This window comes from Terrapene carolina, unplaced genomic scaffold, assembly GCF_002925995.2.
Source record: "Terrapene carolina triunguis isolate 2854851 unplaced genomic scaffold, T_m_triunguis-2.0 Scaffold68, whole genome shotgun sequence".
NCBI lineage: Eukaryota > Metazoa > Chordata > Testudines > Emydidae > Terrapene > Terrapene triunguis.
The window spans coordinates 44,247,575-44,266,202 of record NW_020664419.1 but is presented as its reverse complement, the minus strand read 5'-3'; the positions used below and the strand labels follow the sequence as shown (position 1 = coordinate 44,266,202).

The window sequence follows — 18,628 nt, the reverse complement described above, 5'->3', positions numbered from 1 at the left end:
GTCACCTGTGGAGCCCAATCTGGTAGATGTACTCAGTGGCTGCTTACTGGATCAGATCCCATTCAAAATGTTGTGTGTGCATATATGTGCGTGTGTGTGCCTCAGGGAGAGAAGGGATTTGAATAGGGGTCTCCCACATCTCTCAGGAAAATATCCTAACCACCGAGCTATGTGGTGTTCTGATTTGAGGCTACCTCAGTGTCTCTTGCTGAAGCTGTTCCACTTTGGATAAATACTTAAATCATCATTGAAAAAGAGAGAAACTCTATAGCTTGGTGGTCAGGGCACCCAGCTTGGAGGTGGAAGACCTACAGGCCATTCCCAGGCCCGCTGACAGCAATTCTAGGACCAGGGCCAGAGCCGACCCTAGGGAGGGGCAGCGCCCAGGGCAGAAGTGACGAATCCGTCACTTCTGGGACTGCCCGTCACTCCCAGGCATGCGCGACCGCTCCAGACCCCGAGCTTTTGTGGGGACCCACAGGCCGGCGCGATTGGCCAGCATGGTCACATGCATATGAACCCTGCGGCCTGCCTGGACAATTTAAAAGGGCCCGGGCCCCTGGGCAGTTGCCCCATTTCCCGCCCCCTGTCAGCGGGACTGGCCATTCCCATGTTGCAATGGTTAAGTATTTATCAAAAGTGGAACAGTTTCAACAGGATAGATTGAAGGAGCCCCACATCATAAGAACATAAGAATGGCCCTACTGGGTCAGACCAAAGGTCCATCTAGCCCAGTATCCTGTCTTCCAACAGTGGCCAGTGCCAGGTGTCCCCAGAGGGAATGAACAGAACAGGTAATCATCAAGTGATCCATCCCCTGTCGCTCATTCCCAGCTTCTGGCAAACAGAGGCTAGGGACACCATTCCTGCCCATCCTGGCTAATAGCCATTGATGGACCTATCCTCCATGAATTTCTTATATATCTAGTTCTTTTTTTAACCCTGTTATGGTCTTGGACGTCACAACATCCTCTGGCAAGGAGTTCCACAGGTTGACTGTGCATTGTGTGAAAAAATACTTCCTTTTATTTGTTTTAAACCTGCTGCCTATTAATTTCATTTGGTGATCCCTAATTCTTGTGTTTTGAGAAGTAGTAAACAACATTTCCTTATCTACTTTCTCTACACCAGTCATGATTTTATAGACCTCAATCATATCTCCCCTTAGCTGTTTCTTTTCCAAGCTGAAAAGTCCCAATCTTATTAATCTCTCTTCATACGGAAGCCTTTTCATACCCCTAATCATTTTTGTTGCCCTTTTCTGAACCTTTTCCAATTCCAATATATCTTTTTTGAGATGGGACGACCACATCTGCACACAGTATTCAAGATGTGGGCATACCATGGATTTATTTAGAGGCAACATGATATTTTCTGCCCTATTATCTATCCCTTTCTTAATTATTCCCAGCATTCTGTTCGCTTTTTTGACTAACGCTGCACATTAAGTGGATGTTTTCAGAGAACTATCCACAATGACTCTAAGTTCTCTTTCTTGAGTGGTAGCAGCTAATTTAGACCACATCATTTTATATGTATTGTTGGGATTATGCTTTCCCGTGTGCATTACTTTGCATTTATCAACATTAAATTTCATCAGCCATTTTGTTGCTCAGTCACCCAGTTTTGAGAGATCCTTTTGTAGCTCTTTTCAGTCTGCCTGGGTCTTAACTATCTTTAATAATTTTGTGTCATCAGAATATCCCCAGCTCAGTGGTTAAGAACATGTTTTGGGGTGATGTGGAAGAACCCTGTTTAAATACCCCCCCCACCCTTCAGGTGGAGGGGAAAATTGAACCTGGGTCTCCCCCATCCTAGATGAGCGTTCTAACCACTTGGATAAAAGTTATAAAGTGTGGGGCAAAGGCAGCACAACTATCATCATATATTTCTCTGACCATTTTGTGTGGAGAGAGAACAGCAACTAAGCCCTGGTCTACACTACGGGGCTAGGTCGAATTTAACCGCGTTAGGTCGATTTTAAAATGAATGCGTCTACACAACCAACCCCGTTCTGTCGACCTAAAGGGCTCTTAAAATCGACTTATGTACTCCTCCCCGGCGAGGGGAGTAGCGCTAAAAGCGACCTTGCTGGGTCAAATTTGGGGTAGTGCAGACGCAATTCGACAGTATTGGCCTCTGGGAGCTATCCCAGAGTGCTCCAGTGTGACCACTCTGGACAGCACTTTGAACTCCGATGTACTAGCCAGGTACACAGGAAAAGCCCCGGGAAATTTTGAATTTCATTTCCTGTTTGGTCAGCATGGCAAGCTCAGCAGCACAGGTGACCATGCAGTCCCCCCAGAATTGCAAACGAGCTCCAGCATGGACCGAAAGGGAGACACTGGAGCTGATTGCTTTATGGGGAGAAGAATCTGTGCAGGCCGAACTCCGATCAAAAAGAAGAAATGCTAATATATATGCCAAAATCGCACAGGGCATGGTGGACAGAGGCTACAACAGGGACACACAGCAGTGCTGTGTGAAAGTTAAGGAGCTCAGGCAAGATTACCAAAAGACAAAGGAGGCAAATGGTCGCTCCGGGTCAGAGCCCCATACATGCTGCTTCTATGATCAGCTGCATGGCATTCTAGTGGGGGACCCTACCATGACCCCACCACTGTCCATGGACACCTGCAAGGGAGGAGTCTCACGCAACAGGCAGGAGGATTTTGTGGATGAGGAAGAGGAGGAGAATGCACAGCAGGCAAGCGGTTAAGCCGTTCTCCCCAGCAGCCAGGACCTTTTCATCACCCTGGAGCCAATACCCTCCCAAGGTGGGATCCCTGACCCTGAAGGCGGAGAAGACACCTCTGGTGAGTGCACATTTGTAACTACAGTACAGGGTTTAAAAACAATAGTGTTTAATGTTTGATTTGCCCTGAAGAATTGGTATGCATTCGTGGCCAGTACAACTACTGGAAAAGTCTGTTCACGTGTCTGGGGATGGAGCGGGAATCCTCCAGGGACATCTCCATGAAGCTCTCCTGGAGGTACTCTGAAAGCCTTTGCAGAAGGTTTCTGAGGAGGGCTGCCTTATTTCGTCCTCCACGGTAGGACACTTTACCATGCCAAGTCAGTAGCAAGTTGTCCGGAATCATTGCAGCACAAAGCATGGCAGCGAATGGCTCTGGGTTTTGGTCGCATTCAAGCAACATTCGGTCTATATCTTTCTGTGTTAGCCTCAGGAGAGTGATATAATTCATTGTCACCTGGTTGAAATAGGGGAATTTTTGTAAGGGAACAGTAAAAGGACCCCGTTCGTGCTGGGCTGTTTGTGTTTGACTAAAAGGGATCATCCCAGAGAATAGCCATGCAGCGAGGGGTGGGGTGAAGGGATCATCCCAGAGAATAGCCACACGGTGGGGTGGGGGAAGATGTGTGCTGCACATCCACCTGAAAACCGCAGCCCCTCCTTTTCAATGTGAAACCCAACCGGCATTGCTTGCTATGGGAAAGGAGGGCGCTGCAGTTTGAAAACATTCCCACATGTTATGAAGGCATAAGAAGCCAACCCCACATACCAATTGGCTTACCATGGCTGCCTGGAAACCGAATTCTGTTGCCCAGCCGTGTGTGATGTGTCACCATACCGGCAGGCACTCATATAAAAGGCAAAATGCGACCTTGTACCTAAAGCACATGTGCTGTCTGCTGTGAATTACTTGATTCACTGTGAAAGCATTTTCCTTTTGTTTTCAGAAATGTATAATCTTAAATTTTACTCTCCCTTTTTATCCCCCCCGCAGGTGCAAATGCTTCTATGCTCCTCCGATAATCTCCGTCCCTCAGGTTATCGCAGATTAGAAGGCGAAAAAACCGCACTCACGATGACATGTTTTCCAAGCTCATGTTGTCCTCCCGCACTGATAGGGCACAGCTTAATGCATGGAGGCATTCAGTGGCAGAGGCCAGGAAAGCATTAAGTGAGCGCGATGAGAAGAGGCAGGAGGCGATGCTGAGGCTAATGGGGGAGCAAATGGACATGGTGAGGCATCTGGTGGAGCCGCAGGAAAGCCAATAAGAGCACAGACACCCCCCTCTTGCATCCACTGTATAACCGCCTGCCCTCCTCCCCGAGTTCCATATTCTCCTCAGCCAGATGCCCAAGAATGCGGGGGGGAGGCTCCGGGCACCCAGCCACTCCATTCCATAGGATGTCCCAAGCAACAGAAGGCTGTCATTCAAATAGTTTTGATTTGTAGTGTGGCTACAATAAGCAATGTGGCCTTGTCCTTCTCTCCTCCCCCACCCCACCCGGGCCACCTTCTCAGTTATCTCATTTTTTTTTTAATTAATAAAGAAAGAATGGATGGTTTCAAAACAATAGTTACTTTATTTCCTTTGCCAGCTGTGATCGAAGGGGGGAAGGTGGTTGGCTTACAAGGAATTAAAATCAACAAAGGGGGCGGGTTTGCATCAAGGAGAAACACACACAACTGTCACACCGTAGCCTGGCCAGTCATGAAACTGGTTTTCAAAGCCTCTCTGATGCGCAGCGCACCTAGCTATGCTCTTCTAATCGCCCTGGTGTCTGACTGCTCAAAATTGGCCGCCAGGCGATTTGCCTCAACCTCCCACTCCTCCATAAACGTCTCCCCCTTACTCTCACCGATATTATGGAGCATACAGCAAGCAGCAATAACAATGGGAATGTTGATTGCGGTGAGGTCTAACCTAGTCAGCAAACTGCGCCAGCGAGCTTTTAAACATCCAAAGGCACATTCTACCACCATTCTGCACTTGCTCAGCTTATAGTTGAACTGCTCCTTACTACTGTCCAGGCTGCCTGTGTATGGCTTCATGAGCCATGGGAGCAAGGGGTAGGCTGGGTCCCCAAGGATAACAATTGGCATTTCAACATCCCCAATGGTAATTTTCTGGTCTGGGAAGTAAGTCTGTTCTTGCAGCTGCTCAAACAGCCTGGAGTTCCTAAAGATGCGAGCGTCATGCACCCATGTTGTTGTCGGTGAAATGTCCCTTGTGATCCACCAGTGCTTGCAGCACCATTGAGAAGTACCCCTTGCAGTTTACTTACTGGTTGGCAAGTTGGTCCGGTGCCAATATAGGGATATGTGTTCTGTCTATTGCCCCACCACAGTTAGGGAACCCCATTGCAGCAAAGCCATCCATTATGACCTGCACATTTCCCAGAGTCACTACCCTTGATAACAGAACATCAGTGATTGCATTGGCTACTTGGATCACAGTAGGTTTGCCCACTCCAAATTGATTCCCAACTGACTGGTAGCAGTCAGGCGTTGCAAGCTTCCACAGGGCTATCTCCACTCGCTTCTCAACTGTCAGGGCAGCTCTCATCTTGCTATTCCTGCACTTCAGGGCAGGGGAAAGCAACTCAAAGTTCAAGGAAAGTGGCCTTACGCATGCAAAAGTTTCGCAGCCACTGTGAATCATCCCATACCCGCAACACTATGCGGTCCCACCAGTCTGTGTTTGTTTGCCGGGCCCAGAATCGGCGTTCCACTGTATCAACCAGCCCCACTGCCGCCATGATGTCCCAATTGCCACAGCCCATGCTTTCAGGAATGTCTGTGTCCATGTCCTCCTAACAATCGTCTTCGTGCTAGCATCTCTTAGCCAGGTTCTGCACATACTGCAGTATAATGTGTGAGGTGTTTACAATGCTCACAACAGCAGCGGTGTTCCATGTTTGCCATGCTATGGCGTCTGCACGGCTAACCCAGGAAAAAAGGCGCGAAACGATTGTCTGCTGTTGCTTTCACTGAGGGATGAAGGGAGGTGAGACTGACGACATGTACCCAAAACCACCCGCGGCAATGTTTTTGCCCCATCAGGCATTGGGAGCTTAACCCAGAATTCCAATGGGCAGCGGAGACTATGGGAACTGTGGGATAGCTACCCACAGTGCACCGCTCCATGAGTCGATGCTAGCCATGGTATTGAGGATGCACTCCGCCGACTTAATGCGCTTAGTGGGGACGTACACAATCGACTGTATAAAATAGATTTCTAAAGATCTACTTCTATAAAATGGACCTAATTTCGTAGTGTAGACATACCTTAAGTCATTCTCACAAGAAAAGACTTGGGCCTCTAAGCTGCCTAACTCCAGGGGAGGTTTTCCCGGTGTGGATCACTAAGCAGAAATAGGTGCCTCTCTTCAGCCTAGGCTTACGTGCCTATCTCCAGGAGAGGGGTAGGGTTTAGGACAAACCCCTTTCCTCAGCATCTCCCATTGGCTAGTTTAGGCAGTACAAGTGTACTGGCTTGTATGGATTTCATTCTTAAGCACCTCTCTTTCCCCATTCATTGTACAAGGAGTCTAAGCACCTAACTCAGACTTCGTGGATTGCAATGTTGCCCCTGTGATTTTTCTAAGGGCCTAAAAGCTAGGCTTTGCAATGCTTAAGTACCCTTGTGGTACTGGGCCCTAGCTTTTTGGTGTAGGAGCTGTCAAATGTTATATATATGAAAGAGCCTGCATCTTAGTATGTGCCTCCATGCAGCATTGTTTTTTAAATAGTGACTTTACATTTGGGAGGTATTTGTGTAAAATTTTGGGAATATTTTAAGTGACAAATTGAGTGGTATTTTGGAAAATGTCTCTATATAGGTCAATATTTTAAAACTGAGCTGGAGCAATGTCACTTTTACTTAAGCAACAATGGGCCCAATCGTGCAGTTCTTCCACGTACTGCTCTCACAGAATCAAGGCCACTTTAATAGTACAGAATGTTTTTAAGGAGTATTATTAATATTTGTTATTTAACATTTATCTTATGGTAGCACCTATAGGCTGAGACATTCTGTTCAGGATACCCAGAACTGGAAGCCTCTCTGCTACCCCTATGCCTCAGCAAATGAGAGTTTAGCTGCTGCTAAGCTTTGTCAGCTCTCTGATACACCAGTCTGTCTGCTTCTTTTAGACTGTACCAATCTAAACCTTGCAGGTAACAATCAGTGAAACCTCAGTTCCTGAATTCCCCAGCGACGTCTCCCTCTCACCGGACATTCACAGAAATTATTAAGTTTGCTCTAAAGAGACAGAGCACTTATGGTAGAAAAGGTATTAGAAAGTACTCAAAATGACAGGTATTTCCCTTCTGGAAGTATTTGCAAAGCAAACAGTTTGCAATTCTGTTCAAAAATAGGATGGAAAAAGTCCCTTATTTAAGTGTGACCAGTATCCTGACACCCACCTTAAACTATCAATATAAAGCAGGAAATTATGATGAGACAAACCTTTAGGTGTGAAGTAAAAGAAGATTAGTGTGAAACCAAAGCAAGATATTACTATTCTCTAATTGTTATTTTAAAATACACACATTTGAGCAAGTTATTTTGACAAATCATTTATCAGTTTATATCACAAAGAAAGTGTGGTCCAGGACAGCTGCAAGGGACATCATTCCATCATGGAAATTAAATAAAAACCAGCCTGTTAGGTTAATTGAAGACTCACACTACACTTTAATATACAGCACTGACATGGTTTTGTAATAAAACAAGAATATGTTTGTGACAGGTTCGGTCACAGAGACCCATTTGGGACTGCCACCTGATGTGCTGAGCCTACCTCTGAGCCTGTTTTCTCTGCCAGTTTGAGCCAGACACGCCAGTCTGCTTCAACACAGACCCAGGGTCTGAACCACGCACTCCAAAGCTGCAGAATGAACTGAAAAGAGCTTAAGAAGTGCTCTTGTCTCTAGCACCCAGACACGCAACTCCCAATGGGATCCAAACCCCAAATAAATTTGGTTTACCCTGTATAAAGATTACACAGGGTAAACTCATAAATTGTCCGCCCTCTATAACACTGATAGAGAGATATGCACAGCTGTTTGCTCCCCCAGGTACTAATTACTTACTCTAGGTTCAATAAGAAACAAAAGTGATTTTATTAAGTGGTTCCAAGTAATAACAGACAGAACTAAGGCTACTTCTACACTACGGGGGTGTGTGGGGGGGGGAATCAATTTCAGATACCCAAATTCAGCTACAGGAATAGCGTAGCTGAATTCGACGTAGCTGATCCGACTTACCCCGCTGTGAGGATGGCGGTAAATCGACCGCTGCGGCTCCCCCGTCGACGGCGCTTACTCCTACCTGGGCTGGTGGAGTACGCGCGTCGATTCAGGGATCGATTATTGCGTCCCGACGAGACGCGATATATCGATCCCCGAGAGATCGATTTCTACCCGCCGATCCGGGCGGGTAGTGAAGACCAGCCCTAAGTAAGTTACCAAGCAAAATAAAATAAAACACACAAGTCTAAGCTTAATACATTAAGAAACTGATTACAGATGAAATCTCACCCTCAAAGATGTTCCCAAAAGCTTCTTTCACATACTGGACTCCGTCCTAGTCTGGGTCCAGCAATCACTTGCACCCCCGTAGTTACTGTTCTTTGTTCCAGTTTCTTTCAGGCATCTCTTGGGGGTGGAGAGGCCATCTCTTGAGCCAGCTGAAGACAAAATGGAGAGGCTTCCGGGGCCTTTTATATTCTCTCTCTTGTTGGTGGAAACCCCTTTGTTCTTCTGTGCAATGTCACAGGAACAAGATGGAGTTTGTAGTCACCTGAGCAAGTCACATGTCCAGGCTTGGTGCAGTCACTGCCTCCCAAACACACTTTAAGAACATATTTCCAGCACACACATACAACCCATAGAAACATCCCACAATAATTTTCAGGACCAGTGCATCATCAGTTTACATATGATTCCTTCCATGACACCTTTAGGTACATATTATAACAGCAGTGTGTTGGCCCTCTGCCAGTGAGCATTGAGGGGCTCTTAGGATCACACAGGCCTTAACCAAATAGGGCCCCTTTGTGCTAGGCTCTGTACAAACAAATAGCTAATGACAGTCCCTACCCCAAAGAGCTTGCAGTCTGAAAGACAAATATAACAACATGTGGATGGAACAAACAAGTCCAGGGAACACATAAGGGGAGAAATGGGGTAACAAAAACTTTGTGTTTTAGCACAGATTAGCTGTGTGCATAATTCTTAGCCAATCAATAGCAGTATATATAATTGTTCACCTTGCTTTACTGTTATCAGATGGCACTTTTCTATATGGTCTGTTGCTTCTTTATAACTATCACAGCAAAGCCGGAAGTTTTATTTTTAAAACAAGAGACATTGGTCTTGGGAAAATATTTTGTTACAATTTATTTCTGTTATTTACATTCTTTTGGTAGGTAATTAATGTATTTGATGGATGTTGCTGCAGTGACCGTTGCTTGCTGTGTCATCATCAGTGACCCGCTTCATTCTGATTGCCTTAGAGAACAGATCTGGTCTGTGTTTCAGCCAGAGATCAGCTGTTCATACTTCCACTATACCTTGCTGTTAATGAGATGGTTTCCCACAGTTTTTTAAAAACTTTTATCATTAGTGAAGGGTTAGTACACACTGTGTAGTAAAATTCAAACAATGGTGACATACAGAAGTGTTCATAAGAACTCTAAGGCTCTAGTACAACTTTTATGCAGTAGTCGGCTGCAAGCAAAATTATGCCTCATAAAGGCATAGCCATACAGAGAATGAGAGGAGTAGATGCAACACCTGAGCAAGAGTAACTTTGTAAGGCATAATGTATCCAGAGGTGCTGTGAGGAGTGCATTGTGCAACTACTTTTACTATGGTGTTAGTATTGCATCATACCTCCCTATTCTGCCCAGACATATACCATCCGCTGGCAATAACTAACTAGCTGTGCTACCTCAGACCCCTTAACTACAGAGAAGTTGGAAGGAGAGGCCCCTTGTTCCTATGCTCTTTTTTAGTGCAGCCATAATTTAGTCCTGAGTGGTCTTCCAGGATATAGCAAACTGAACTCACTGTTACTCTTTCTATTTTCCAGGATGTATATTGTGTTCGAGCTCTTGTTTGGAACACAGTGAAAGAAAAGAAGAGAGCGCTTTTTGATTTAAACTGTAGCCAGAAGCTAAAGCCATCTCATATTTCCACTTTGATCATAAAGGGAATTATTAAAAATTCTCTTATGGCAACAGAGGGTACACAGTCTTTAGTGAAGAATAAAGATCATGAAAAGGTAAATGACATCTGGTTTAACTTATCTGTCTCATACTGTGTTTAAAAAAAAAAAAAAAAAGACTGTGGCTCAGACATGGGACCGAAATCAGCCGTGATGTAAGCAGGTGTAGCTTTTATTGCTGTCAGTGCTAATTCTGAGGCTGAATTTGGTCCCACGTAGTTTTGGTTACAGATTTTGCACTTGATCTGACCTCTCTCTGATATCAAGGACTTTTTCATATTGTTGACTGCTTAAGATAGAGCATCGCCCTTCCCACCTTTCAGTCCTGATTCTGCCTCTTCTCTGCAGTAGCTACTACTACTTGGTTCTAAAAAACAAACAAACCCTACCAAAAATGAAATGCTCCACTATCCACACATATTCTTTCCCCAGGGAGAAGATGAGAGAACAAACAACATGTGACAGATATTAATTATGTCACTTAATGCATTAGTAGAAGATACTGCAACAGGGAGCCATGGTATAAGAACTGACATAGAACAGAACAGTTATATAAAAAGGAAATATATAATCACTGCTGAGTGGGATATATTGAATTCTCATTCCTGGCCCCACCACTTTTCTGGGCAGCACCATCCACTTTTTGAACTGCACTTTACTTACTATGGTGTTGTAATATGGGGTCTTTGTCTGTTAGTGCTCCCTTGTGGCAAAATGAGGAGCTACACCAACCTGGCTCCATACCCCTTATGCCACCACACCCAATTCCATGTTTGTCAAGTCCTTGTTATGACTCAACCCCTTCTGGCTGGGTTCTCAGTAGTCTGTCCCCTTCAGAATGGTAGGGAATTAGAAATTCCATGGCTCTAGAAGGGGTTAATCAGCCCTAGGTCTCCTGGCTTTAACTTTAGGGCTGTCTCCAAAAGTTACTGGCTGGAATAGGTAGAGGAACCCAGGCTCAGGGTTCCGGCTCAGGGTCCTTGTTTGGAACATCCGGAACCAGTCCTTCTCAGTCCCTTGCTGCTACCTGAACTGCTTCCTACCTCTCCTCCTCTGTAGGCTTCCTCAGCCTCTTGTTCTGCATCGCCTTCTTTGGAGTGTTGGCTTCTCAGACAGTTTTTCACAGTCTACTGGAGAGATTGTCTCGGCAGTCCCACTGCCTCTCTAGAAGCCACCCCTCTTACTTTGCAGCCCTTTTGTCCTTACAGCTGCTGTGGGACTGTTAGTCAGCTCTGGCTGAGCAGGCAGGTGCTTTGTTACCTTTTGACTGCTGAACCAGGATGGGGTCTACAGACACCATGACAGGTGTCCTTGGCTGACAAGAGATTATAGGTTTTTTCACTGGCACGACCATCTCAAAAAGAAGAAGGAAGCCATTGTTGATCCTGTGGTGAATGTAGCTCTTCAAAGGAGATTTTTTTCTTTCTTAAATTCTGAAGCGGATAGGAAATCAGTGATCATTTGCAGGATGCATTGGTGTGATGAGTCACTACCTTTTGAACTGATTAAACTCTGGAAAGTTGGGATTTAGAGAGAACATAAAAGATTAAATGATACTAGGCAAAGGGAGATAAAAACTTGAATATGAGTTTTTTTCCAAGGAGTGGTCAAAATATTTTCTGTTGTGGAAGTCGTTTCAGAGGAGATGGGAGGAATACTTACAGAGTTAGGAAAGGTGGAAGATAAGAGGACTGAGGATGAATCTAAGTTCCTAAGAACTGGGGGTGAGTCTTGATTTTTGAAGAGGAGCAAAATGACAGAGACTGTTCTTATAGAGAATTTGTGGAGTATAAATATTTGAAATGTTGAATAGAAGTAAATTATAATGGAACAAAGAAATGATGAGGTTAATACAGGCTGATAGTAAACAGCCAAAGCAGTAAAAGGGATCTGCAGTTGAATGTTATCTGCATAGAAGTGATATTCAAATTTGAATTCAGAAAACAGTTGAACAATGGAAAGGAGATATCAAAGAGGAGACCAGGAGATGAATACTGGACTATTTATAAAAGGAGGGGGGAGGAAAGCATAGAAAATGTAATATATTTTTAAAATGCATTGCATTGAAAATGGGTAACATTTTTATATGTAGACTTACATTTACTGAGCATGATATGTGCAATGTAACTCATTTAGCAAAATAGCATTAAAGGAATGTTAAAGATATGTGCTCAAGCCCACAAAGTAAAGGAAATGATCTGTTAAGTATCAAACATGTCAGTTCCATCACAGCATACCACATTAAGAGAAGTGCTCTTATTTGATTTGATAGTTGAGGATTAACCCTCTGCTGATTCCCCCCCCCCCCCATTTCTTTAGCATTCTTAGGGCAGAACCCTAGTTTTCTTTCACTATAATTTGTACTAGGTGTAAATTCTTTGGATGACGCACTGTGTAAATCTGTTTGTTTTAGTTTAGAAATTGAAGTTGGGTCTGTATCCAAATCACAGGATAACATTTTCAGAAGTGCCTAAGACACTTATATGCAGTGTTGTTATAGCTGTGTTGCTCCTACAATATTGCCTACTCCAAGAGATCAAAAATCATGAGTCAGACCCCCCCAAAATCATGTGATTGGCCCAAAAATCATGACATTTTTAAAAAAAGAATGATATTGTGTTTTTTAGGTCAGTCTCTTGATTTTTGAACTCCCCCTGTCCATCCCCAGGGCATGTGCATGTGACAGTGTTGCCCACTCTCCCACATGTGCTGGATAAGGTGATTTTTGGCTCCTGCTGCAGGAGTTCTCCTTTCCCCCCCCATATCTCCCATCTCCCGTCCAGCAATTAATCCTGTCTCCCAGTCCCCCATTAATTCTCTTTCCACCCAACCCCACTCAATTCGACCCCCCCAGTTCAGTCCCCCAGTCCCTGTCATCACCACCCCGTCAGTTCAGCCGGCCTACCCCATCGACCCCCACTGCCCTCAGTTCACCCTCCCAGCACTCACCTCATCTGCTCGGAACCAGCCATCAATACAGCCTACCCACTCTGTCAGCACTCACCTTTCTGCAGCCCCTCTGCAGCCTTAAGCCTCACTTTTATAACTCTCAAATGTCAGGATTTTTTTTTCGTTTGATTCCATGGCTTAATGGAATCTCCCTCCTTCTGTCTCAGATGAAGTTTCTCTTCCCTGCTGGGGTGTAGCAACAATGTCTCATGTTAGCTTGATAGCTTTGTTTATCTGATATGTAAATTAATTCTCATTGTCTTTCAAAGTACTTTGGAAGGAGAAACCACATTCTTCTTCCAGTGCTTGCTCATGTCCATTCCAATCAGGTGTGCGTGTGCTGTCTGCACAGTCGTGGGAAGGTTTTTCCCCTAGCAGCACCCGTCGGGTTGGCTGTGGAGTCCCCTGGAGTGGCGCCTTCATGGCACTGAATATAGGTGCCTGCCAACCCGCTGCCTCCTCAGTTCCTTCTTACCGCCAGTGACGGTCATTGGAACTGCAGTTGCTTGCTCTCACAAGTGCTCCCCTAGTTTGTAGTCTTAGCTTAGTTTTTGTAAATAGTTAAAGTTCTTAGTGTTTGTCAGTTATAGGAGTGGGGGCTTTCCTGTTCCCCTTTGGGGTTTGGGGCATGCCTCGATCCCAAGGGTTTAAGCCACGCGGAACCTCCCATAAGCCCATGCAAGCAGGTGACCCCCATGACTCTTGTCTCAAGTGTCTGGGGGAGGCGCACCAAACAGACCAGTGCAAGACCTGCAAAGGGTTCCGTCCAAGGATGAAGAAGGAGCGGGACTTCAGGCTCAAACAGATCCTGATGGAGACAGCTCTTCATCCTCAACCAGCCCCGGGCTGGCAGGATCTGGCACCGAGCTCCTCCGTGTGGAGTGCCCCGGCCTCTGTGCATGAGACAGCGCCGAGGAAGGACTCTGGCCATAGAGACACTCGGCTCTGACGTTCCCCAGCACCGAAGGCAGCGTGGCACTGCTCTCATTCCCTAATGCTGCATAAGCGGCACAGATGGGGGCGCTTACCCACACCGAGAGCTGCCGCATCGGACAGTGCTTCCGGAGTGCGTCCTACACAGGAGCACCTGGCGCCGACAGCACAGGAGCTGGCATCGTCAACTTCAGCCTTGCAAGAGGGGCCGTCGAGTCCAGTGCCAGTGGATTCTCCTGAGCATGAGTACCAGGTGGAGGACCTATAACTCCCCTCCACCCCAGACACTTTTGAGGCCGCTCAGGACTTGATTGCCATGATGGCTCCACAGTCCCCTGCCAGTCGGGATAGACCTCTGGCTCCGGAGCGATGATGAGGAGATCACCACCCCCCAGGCTTTGCTCCTCACAGCTCCGCTCCCACGGCACTGGTCTCCATCTCCATTCCCCAGCACTGTTGATACCGTGGCACTGTTCTTCAACCAGTCTTCGTCAGGCTCTAAGCAGGCCTTTTGAAGTTGCACCCGAGGACGGCGCACCAGTCGACGTACCGGATCCTCATCCCGGTTTCCTGAACCATCTGTCCCCAGTTCTATTGTGCAAAGGACCCAGTGGTCTGATGTTATCTGGGACCAAGCACAGTAAAAGTGGGATATTCTCTCAAATTCTGCTCCCACCGCCCCTTCCCCATCCCTCTTCAAGGACCCTTCTCATGAGCATCTCCTTATACAGGAGGCCCAAATGCTCCTCGACTCGGGCAGTGGAGGAGGTTCCTCAGGAGCTTAGGGGCAAGGGATTCTGCCCCCGTTATTTCCTAATCCCCAAAGCAAAGGGGGATCTAAGATCCATCCTCGACCTGCGAGGCCTCAACAGCTTCATGAAAAAGCTGAAGTTCTGCATGGTTTCCCTAAATACGATTATCCCCTCTCTGGATCCAGGAGACTGGTACGCCGCCCTCATCCTCAAGGATGTGTACTTCCACATCTCGATACATCCTGCCCACAGATGTTTCCTCAGGTTCATGGTCAACCACAACCATTACCAATTTATGGTCCTCCTCTTCGGCCTGTCTATGGCACCACTAGTGTTCACCAAGTGCATGTCGGTTGTGGCTGCCTTCCTCCACTGGACGCAGGTGCAGGCATACCCGCACCTTGACGACTGGCTGTGCAGGGGGCGTTCCAGGGACCAAGTGGAGGCACAAGTCAGCTTCGTGAGGTCCAATTTCGACAGGTTGGGTCTCCTACTCAACAAGCACAAATTAACTCTATCCCCGACACAGAGGGTAGAGTTTATAGGAGCCGTGTTGGACTCAAGCCAGGCCAGGGCATCCCTGCTGGAAGCTCGTTTCTGGGCAATGACGGACATCATACAAAGCCTCAGATGGTACCCTACTACCAAGGCAAGGGGCTGCTTGAGGCTCCTCGGCCACATGAAGATATGTGGTTCAGCACACGAGGCTGAGGCTCAGGCTTCTCCAAGCTTGACTGGTGTCGGCCTACCATCTGGGGCGCGACAGCCTGGACACAGTGGTCACCCTTCCAGTGCAGGTTATCGAGCCTCTACACTGGTGGCTCAGAGAGTCCTCTTCAACAAGCCCCAGCCCTCTCCATCTCTGGTAATAGATGCCTCAGCGCTGGGATGAGGCACTCACCAGGGAGAACTACAGATGAAATGTCTCTGGTCGCAGGACAAGCTCTCACTCCACATCAACGTCAAGGAGTTGAGGACCAACAGGCATGCCAAACCTTCCAAGCCCAATTGCATGGGGGTCATGATGGACAACACAACTGCAGTGTTTTACATAAATAAGCAGGATGGGGCTCGTTCCTCTCTCCTATGTCAGGAAGCCCTCAAGCTGTGGGGCTTCTGCATAGCCTACTGTATTCACCTGGAAGCATCTTACCTCCCAGGGTCTCAGAATGAGCTGGCAGACTACCTCAGCAGATCCTTCCACAATCACGAATGGTCCATCCGCTCGGATGTGACACACAGCATTTTCCGGAGGTGGGGAGTTCCCCCAATTGACCTGTTTGCCACAAGGAGCAACAGAAAGTGCCCTCAATTCCGCTCCTTCCTAATCACGGTCCGGGCTCCCTTTCAGATGTGTTTCTCCTCCCCTGGACAGACCATCTGTGGTATGCGTTCCCATCATTTCCACTCATCCACAAGCTTCTGCTCAAGATCTGCAGGGACAAGGTGGTGGTCATACTGGTAGCATTGGCATGGCCTTGCCAGCACTGGTACACCATGCTCCTGGAGCTGTCGATGGATGCCCCAATCGCATTGCCCTTGGTCCCGGACCTGATCACCAAAGACCATGGTCACCTTCACCATCCTGATCTTGAGTCTCTTCACCTCACAGCTTGGAAGCTTCATGGCTAAACCCTATGGAGCTCATACGCTCTGAGTCTGTTAGGGAGATCTTACTTGGTAGCAGGAAGTCTTCTATCAGGACTACCTACCTGGCCAAGTGGAAAAGGTTTGCAATCTGGTGCTCTCAGGGTCACGCTCCTCCAATGCAGGCGTCCATACCGCTTATCCTGGACTACCTACTGCACTTAAAAAAAGCAGGGCCTAGTGGCATCATCCATCAAGGTACACCTGGCAGCCATCTGTGCCTTCCACCCAGGAGCGGCTGGGCGTTCTGTCTTGGCCAACCCAATGGTTAGCTGTTTCCTGAAGGGTCTAGACAGGCTATACCCACAGATCAGACAACCAATCCCGATGTGGGACCTCATCCTAGTCCTTTCCAGACTAATGGGGCCCCCGTTTGAACCCCTGGCAACTTGTTCGCTGCTCTACCTGTCATGGAAGGTGGCCTTCCTAGTCGCCAATACCTCGGCAATGTGGGTATCGGAGCTTAAAGCCCTCACCTCCGACCCTCCTTACCAGGGGGGGCTCTAGCTTTTTTGCCGCCCCAAGCACGGCAGGCAGGCTGCCTTCAGTGGCATGCCTGCGGGAGGTCCGCTGGTCCCGTGGCTTCGGCGTACCCGCCACCAAATTGCCGCCGAATCCGTGGGACCGGCGGACCTCCCGCAGGCAAGCCACCGAAGGCGGCCTGACTGCCGCCCTCGCAGGGACCGGCAGGGCGCCCCCCGCGGCTTGCCGCCCCAGGCACGCGCTTGGAGCGCTGGTGCCTGGAACCACCGCTGCTCCTTACATCGTTTTCTATAAGGACAAGATGCAGCTTAGGCCTCACCCGGCTTTTCTCCCAAAGATTGTATTCCAATTCCACTCCAACCAGGACATTTTTCTGCCAGTCTTTTACATTAAGCCTCCCGCGGATAGCCAAAAACAAAGGCTACACTCCCTGAATGTTCGAGCACCTTTTACATTGAACGCACAAAGCCGTTGTGTAAGTCGAACCAGCTGTTCATGGCAGTCGCAGACTGGATGAAAGAACTCCTGGTCTTGTTGCAGAGGATCTCATTGTAGATCTCGTCCTGTATCCGGGCATGCTATGATTTAGCCAAAGTACCGGCCCCTGCACTAACGGTACATTCCACAAGAGCGCAGGCCTCCTCGGTGGCGTTCCTGGCCCAGGTCCCGATACAGCAGGTCTGCAGGGTGGTGATGTAGTCCTCAGTTCACACTTTCACCTCTCATTACGCAATTACCCAGCACGCCAGAGATGATGCAGCATTCGGCAGAGCGGTGCTCAGGTCAGCGATTCCATGCACTCCGACCCCACCTCCTGGGTAGGGCTTGGGAGTCATCTAATTGGAATCGAGATGAGCAAGCACTCAAAGAAAAAAAAAGTTTACTCACCTTCTCGTAACTGTTCTTCGAGATGTGTTGCTCATGTCCATTCCAAATCCACCCGCCTTCCCCTCTGTCGGAGTAACTGACAAGAAGAAACTGAGGAGGCAGTGGGTCGACAGGGACCTATATTCACCGCCATGAAGGTGCCACTCCAGGGGGCTCCACAGCCGACCTGACAGGTGTTACTAGGGGAAAAACCTTCTGAGGACTGTGCAAGTGGCGCACGCACACCTAATTGGAATGCACATGAGCAACACATCTCGAAGAACAACAGTTACAAGAAGGTGAGTAACCGTTTTTTCCTTTGTTTAGAGTGAGGTAACTCCTGTTTGACTGGAAACACATTTGTGTCATGGCTGAAAAAAACCCAAACCCCTGACATTTGAGTTCTCTCGCGAGATCATGAGTGAGACTTAATTTTACTTTGAGTGGCCGCTGGCACTGTCTACTCATGAAATTGAACCTCAGTGAAAAAATTTTCCCAATGGTTATAGCTGCCTGCTGTGTCCTTCATAATATCTGTGAAGCAATGGGAGAAAAATTTCTGCCAGGGAGGAGGTGGAATGGCTGTCTGCTGATTTTGAGCAGCTGGATACCAGGGTTATAGGAAGAGCTCAATGTGAAGCTATTCGGCTCATGGAGGCTTTGAAAGATCATTTTAATAGTGAGTCATGGTAATATGTGTTGCTGTAGCGTGCTGTGCCTGGCATTATAACATTGCAAATGCACCTATTGCTATTATCTGTGAATGATGTCAGCCCCAGCCAGCATATATTGTGAGCTAATAAAATGAATTAAGTTTCCATAAATAGACTTTTATTCCAAACCTATGCAAACAGACACATTTATAACTGAATGGAACTTTATAAATACAGGGGAAAGAACAATCATTTCCATTTCCCATACACATACACCAACTGCGTCTTTCATAGGTCAGTATATGTGCAGTTGTGATTGCCTGTACTCTCCCCTGGGGTGGAATGGTAGGGGTAATG

General features: G+C 47.3%; 1 protein-coding gene across 1 annotated transcript in view; it reads left to right on the top strand.

Moving 5' to 3' along the window:
• The window catches only part of LOC112103091, a 94,789-nt gene that overhangs the window by 29,575 nt on the left and 46,586 nt on the right, over positions 1-18,628 (top strand). Inside the window, exon 6 of the mRNA XM_024194692.3 lies at positions 9,853-10,044. Within this exon, the coding sequence (XP_024050460.1) occupies positions 9,853-10,044 (192 nt within the window). The remainder of the gene's footprint in view (positions 1-9,852; positions 10,045-18,628) is intronic.